The sequence below is a fragment of the Macaca nemestrina genome, chromosome X, assembly GCF_043159975.1.
Source record: "Macaca nemestrina isolate mMacNem1 chromosome X, mMacNem.hap1, whole genome shotgun sequence".
Classification (NCBI taxonomy): Eukaryota; Metazoa; Chordata; class Mammalia; order Primates; family Cercopithecidae; genus Macaca; species Macaca nemestrina.
In genome coordinates, this window is record NC_092145.1 from 13656755 (window position 1) to 13662627 (window position 5873).

Below are 5873 nucleotides of genomic sequence, written 5' to 3' on the forward strand. Positions count from 1 at the left end.
CCGGGATGCACAGGAGAATTTTAGGCAGGTGGAACCGGTCAGTATGATACTTGATTTGCAGATATGGGACTCCATGCATTTTCCAAAATACATATAACTTCACATTCTAGTTAAATCTGATGTGTGTATTTAAAACTTTAATCACGTATTGTTTTTTTAAAGGGTCACGGGTTGCTGAAAAGACAGTGATTTTTGTTCAGGGACTAGAATAGGAAAAGAAGCAACAATAAGGAAGCCTTTAACACACAGGCTATGGGAGAGATGATATTAACTTCACTCACAGCAGTAAAGTAGAAAAACTTGGAATGGAATTTAGAAGTTGAAGGAACAAATGTTGCTGTCTGGACAGGAGAAGGAAGGAGTATAGGCTCTTTTAGAAGTAATACCTTGAGAAAGCCATAGGGGCCTTCCCACCCCATTTCAGAGGGCAGTGGAGGCCTGCCTTAGGGCCAGGAGGCCCTATCCCACTGTGGGTGGATGTGATTCTACTTCTCTTCCACCTTGCAGGTCTCAGGGATGGGAGGGGCTTATTCGCAGGTGAAAGACTCAGATGCACAGAGACAGGGAGTCCAGGCCATTTCAGGAGTCCAGGCACAGCCTCTCAGGAGGGCAGGAAGGGAACACCCATGACCGGTAGTGCCCTCTGTCCCGTCCCTGTGCCTGCTGCCAACTCTGGAGGACCCCATCAGGGTCCCCAGATGTACAATTTTCTTACTTCTATTTTGGGAGTCAGCAGAAGGGGAGGCTGTCTCTGAGGAGGGCAGCTTCAGTTAAGCAGAGAGAGAAGTCCCAGAACTGGCCAGAAAACAAGAAGAGATGTGGAAGGACGGTGCCCTCCCAACACGGAGGGGAGGTGCAGGCTGCACCAAGTCGCTCCCTGCTGACACCCCTGGAAAAAGGAGGGTGGGATGTCAAGGACTGGGGAGGTGGGAGTGAAAAGGTCCACAAGGTTTAGGGAGTGAGCAGGAAGGGTTGGAGGGCAGCTGGGATGTGGGAAGGAAGGGATGGAAAAGAAGCGGAGAGGTGGGGAGTGGTTCCTCCTCAGAGAGGAGGCCCCGCCCCACGTTGACGCTGCCGTCAGCCCTGGACCACTACGGCCGGGTTCCCGGATGTGCTTTCCAGACGGCCATCTTGGGAATCTAAAGGATCGGAGGCATTTTGCAAGGAGATTCGAATCAAGTCAGCGGCGGGGAGTCTTAGACCTGGCCAGTCCACAAGGTGAGGGCCCTGAGGAAGAACTGAGGGACCTCCCACCATAGAGAGATGAAATCCCGGCCTGCACTGCCGCTGCAGTGGGACTGGTAGGTCCCAGACAGGAAAATGCCCACAGAAGAAGGGAGGAGGTGCCAGCCCTCTAGGGAATAAATAGGAAGACATTGAGGAGGACTGGGGGAACCCCCATCTCAGAGGACAGATTCCCACAGATTCCCACCCTGCTCCTCGAGAATCAGCCCTCGTAGAACTCCCCTGCCAGCTCAGGCTGAGTGGCAGCCATCTCATTTCTGGGTGAGGGGTGGAGGGGAGGCAGAGGCCTTGTTCTGGGGGTCCCGTGGCAAGTCAGCACGGGGAGCTGCCTCTGGTTGGCAGAGGGAAGATTCCCAGGCCCTGCTGGCGATAAGACAGAAGACAGGAGTCACATGTGCATCAGAACGGACGTGAGGCCACCCAGACTGCCTCCATGGTAGAGTCCTGGGAAGTGGCTGCCACTGCACTACCTCCCACTGCTCTCAGGGATGTGGAGGTTGCTAGGAGGTTTTGCCTTAGGCCAGCAGAGTGGTGGGGGCTTGACCCTCTCTGAGAAGCCGTGAGGTTTCCAATTAAATTCTGAGGGGGCCATGCAGTCCAGAACTATGGGGCTCTGGGATTCTGGCCAGCCCCAGCTGTCAGCCCTGGGAGGCCCAAGACTCTACTTGTAGTCTTTAACCTGAGGGGCTCCGTCACTTCCTCTTGCAGGTGCTCCAGGAACCAGGTGGTGACAAACTGGGTGTGAGGCACACATCCTAAAGTCAGCACAGCAGAGGAGACCCAGGCAGTGCCAGGAGTCAAGGTGAGTGCACACCCTGACTGTGTACCAAGGGCCCTACCCCCAGAAACAGAGGAGACCCCACAGCACCCGGCCGTACCCACCTACTGTTATTCCTGGGGTCTCAGGCTCTGCCTGCCAGCTGTGCTCTGAGGTGTGTTCCCACATCCTCCTACAGGTTGCCAGCAGACAAACTCCCTAGGAAGACAGGAGACCTGTGAGGCCCTAGAGCACCACCTTAAGAGAAGAAGAGCTCTAAGTTGGCCTTTGTCAGAGCCATCATGGGTGAGTTTCTCAGCTGAGGCCATTCACACTGTCACTCTCTTCCACAGGCCTGTTGGATCTCATCATCCATATCCCTGTTGATACCTTTACCTGCTGCGCCTGAAGAAGTCGTTATGCCTCCCATTCCGGGCGTTCCATTCCACAACGTTGACGACGACTCTCCGGCCTCAGTTGAGTCAGAGGACTGGGTAGATGCACAGGATCCCACAGATGAGGAAGAGGAGGAAGCCTCCTCCATTTCCTCTTCCACTTTCTACTTAGTATTTTCCCCCTCTTCCTTCTCCTCATCCTCTTCTCTGATTCTTGGTGGTCCTGAGGAGGAGGTGCCGTCTGATGTGATACCAAGTCTTCCCGAGAGCACTCCCAGTAGTCCTCCACAGAGTCCTCCACAGGGTCCTTCCCAGAGTCCTCTGAGCTCCTGTTGCTCCTCTTTTTCATGGAGCTCATTCAGTGAAGAGTCCAGCAGCCAAAAAGAGGAGGATACAAGTACCTGTCAGGGCCTGCCAGACAGTGAGTCCTCTTTCACACATACACTAGATGAAAAGGTGGCCGAGTTAGTGGCGTTCCTGCTCCTCAGGTACAAAGCAGAGGAGCCTGTAACAGAGGCAGAGATGCTGATGATTGTCATCAAGTACAAAGACTACTTTCCTGTGATACTCAAGAGAGCCCGTGAGTTCATGGAGCTCCTTTTTGGCCTTGCCCTGATAGAAGTGGGCCCTGACCACTTTTCTGTGTTTGCAAACACAGTAGACCTCACTGATGAGGGTAGTGATGACGAGGGCATGCCGGAGAACAGCCTCCTGATTATTATTCTGAGTGTGATCTTCATAAAGGGCAGCTTTGCCTCTGAGGAGGTCATCTGGGAAGTGCTGAATGCAATAGGGGTGTATGCTGGGAGGGAGCACTTCATCTATGGGGAGCCCAGGGAGCTCCTCACTAAAGTTTGGGTGCAGGGGCAATACCTGGAGTGTCGGGAGGTGCCAAACAGTTCTCCTCCATATTATGAATTCTTGTGGGGTCCGAGAGCCCATTCAGAAAGCATCAAGAGTAAAGTACTAGAGTTTTTAGCCAAGCTGAACAACACTGTCCCTAGTTCCTTTCCATCCTGGTACAAGGATGCTTTGAAAGATGTGGAAGAGAGAGCCCAGGCCATGACTGATACCACAGATGATGCCACTGTCATGGCCACTGAAAGCCTCAGTGTCATGTCCAGCAACCTCCCCTTTTCTGAGTGAAGTCTAGGATAGTTTCTTCGCTCTGTGTTTGAACAAGGCAGTTTAGGTTCTAGGTAGTGGAGGGCCAGGTGGGGCTCGAGGAACATAATGTTCTTTGCATTTCTGTCCCATGTGGGCGATGTGGAGATTTACCTGTTTTTCAGTACTTTTTGAATGCTTTTCCTTTGAATAGCAGGTAGTTAGCTTCAGAGCATTAATTTATGAATATTGGTCACACATGTATTGCTGTTTATCTGGTTTAAGAGTAACAGTTTGATATTTTGTTTAAAAAAAATGGAAATACCTTCTCCCTTATTTTGTGATCAGTAACAGGGTAGTGTGGTATTGTAATAGGCTTTTTGTTTGTTTGTTTGTTTGTTTTTTACAATACGCAATAACTCAGCAGTTAAATAGTGGGACAACGTGAAGGATGGTCAATATTTTCATTTCCTTGTCTTGCTTATTCTTTTGTTCTTGAAAATTAAAGATATATATCTGGCTTTGCTTAGCTTGTTGAAGAAAGTAGCAGAAATTAAATCTTAATAAAAGAAAGCCCCACTGACTCCTTTATTTGCTGAGCATTCTTTCAGTATTTGCTTGTGGAAGTCACTGTTAGTAGTGGGGATGCTAATGAAAGCATGACTTATCTCTATCCATAAAACAGTAGAGTCTAGGAGCAGAAGCCATATCAAGAAGGTGGTAAGATGTTCTCTACAATCTAAAGAACAAGTTAAAAAGGGGCTGGGGAGGTGAGACTCCACATGCAAGCCTTCAAGTGTAAAGGTCTTGAGCTAAGGCAGCTTGGGGCTTTGGAAAACTGCAGTTGCTTTTCTGAGGGCTGGTAGTTACAAAGCTGGGTGGTGGCTGGGACCAGACTCTCGGAGGGTGAGGGAAGAGCCTGGAATGGGAAATTGCTCTGAGCAGTTGCTTCTGGGTGGAGGATGAAGCAGAGAGGAGTCTCCACATGGGGAAGTAATGGAAGGTGTCCTGTGGCTCTGTAACTGGTGAGTTTGAACACAGTGCAAGAACCAGGTGATTGATATCCATCATCCGCAAGGGTTTCCTGAGAAATGTAGTGATAATCCCTTGAAGTGGTGCCCAGAAGCCTCTAGGCTGACTCACTTACCTGGCGTGGGAGAGCCAGAGCCTACTCCATGGAAAGGCCATTTAATTAGGTGATTTTGAATCTAATGTGGGCAACTCCAAGCAAGGGCTAGATTTTTAGTGGAGGATACATAAAACTAGTGCTTTGGATCGATGAGCATTGGGGAAGGCGAAAAGGAGTTGGTCCTTGACTCAAATTCCAGGATCATTGAGTCGCATTCCACTTGGGGAATTCTCTACTTACCCAAATTATACAATATATCATTTTGGAAAGAGAATGGACTGAGTTTCATTTATGAAGCCGGATTTTTGGTTGAGTTGGTACTCCATGACATATTCAGCTACATATGCTCTGAGATGTTTTAGATCAGAAAACAAGAGTGAAATTTTTCATAAAAGACAGTGGTAGCCTTGGGGTTATAATTACATTGGTAACTGCCATTTGTTAAAATTCCAATATATGCTTGGCACTGTGCCAGGTGTTTTACTCACATTATAAACATCCAGCAATTCTACAAGACAGGGCTTATGAAACCCCTTTTACAGATGAAGAACCTGAGGCGCATAGTCCTTGATAAATTCAGTAAGATCACATGGTTACAAAGTGATAGGGCTGACACTTGAGCCTTGCTCTGAATTCATCTTGACTCATGCTGCCCCTCTCTTCCCAGCCTGAGGAAGGCCTTTGCCTTTTAAGCTACTTCTCTGCACACTTGCTATAATCTCTCAGATGACATCAAGATGAACCCTGTGGCCAAAGTATTCAGGTAGGCTGGGAGAAGAATGGTGACAATGAGAATAAATACAATTTGGGGATCATGGTGGGCTTAGTTTACCTGCTCCTATTCTGAGCCCTAGGTTTCTAGAGAGCTGACTCTGTCCAGGTGCCAGCAGTTCTGTCCAGCCTCAGCACTTTCCCACTTTACAGCACCCTCCTTCTTGTCTCTCCTGTGTGCTCTCCTGAGCAACTCTGGAACCTGTCCTGCTGACCAGCTCGTCCCTACAATCTCTCTGTGAAGGCTGTGCCCTGCTTCCAGTGTAACAGCCCAGAATCAGCAGTCCTTCCCCTGACATAGACGCCTCCTCATCCCCACAGAAGTTCCCTGACTGATCCATCCATACCCCCGGCTCCTGTGCGATAACAGCAATTCGATGTAAATTTTCAGTTTGGATAGTGACAATTCCCTATCTATCCTGGGCATCTTCAACACACTCTCAAAATACTCCCACATAGGGTGGTGAGTAGA

General features: G+C 49.3%; 1 protein-coding gene across 2 annotated transcripts; it reads left to right on the forward strand.

Annotated features, from left to right (window-relative positions):
* Positions 1 to 1097: 1097 nt before the first annotated feature.
* LOC105485090 (melanoma-associated antigen C2) lies at positions 1098 to 4084 on the forward strand. Of its 2 annotated transcripts, none has more exons than XM_011747294.2 (3): positions 1098 to 1218; positions 1954 to 2047; positions 2356 to 3679. In XM_011747294.2, the coding sequence occupies exon 3, from the start codon at positions 2422 to 2424 to the stop codon at positions 3541 to 3543; it is 1122 nt and encodes a 373-aa protein (XP_011745596.1). In that variant the 5' UTR covers positions 1098 to 1218; positions 1954 to 2047; positions 2356 to 2421; the 3' UTR covers positions 3544 to 3679. The 2 variants fall into 2 exon arrangements, with proteins under 2 accessions (XP_011745596.1, XP_011745594.1); XM_011747292.2 differs by having other exon boundaries at positions 1114 to 1301; positions 2356 to 4084.
* Positions 4085 to 5873: the final 1789 nt, after the last annotated feature.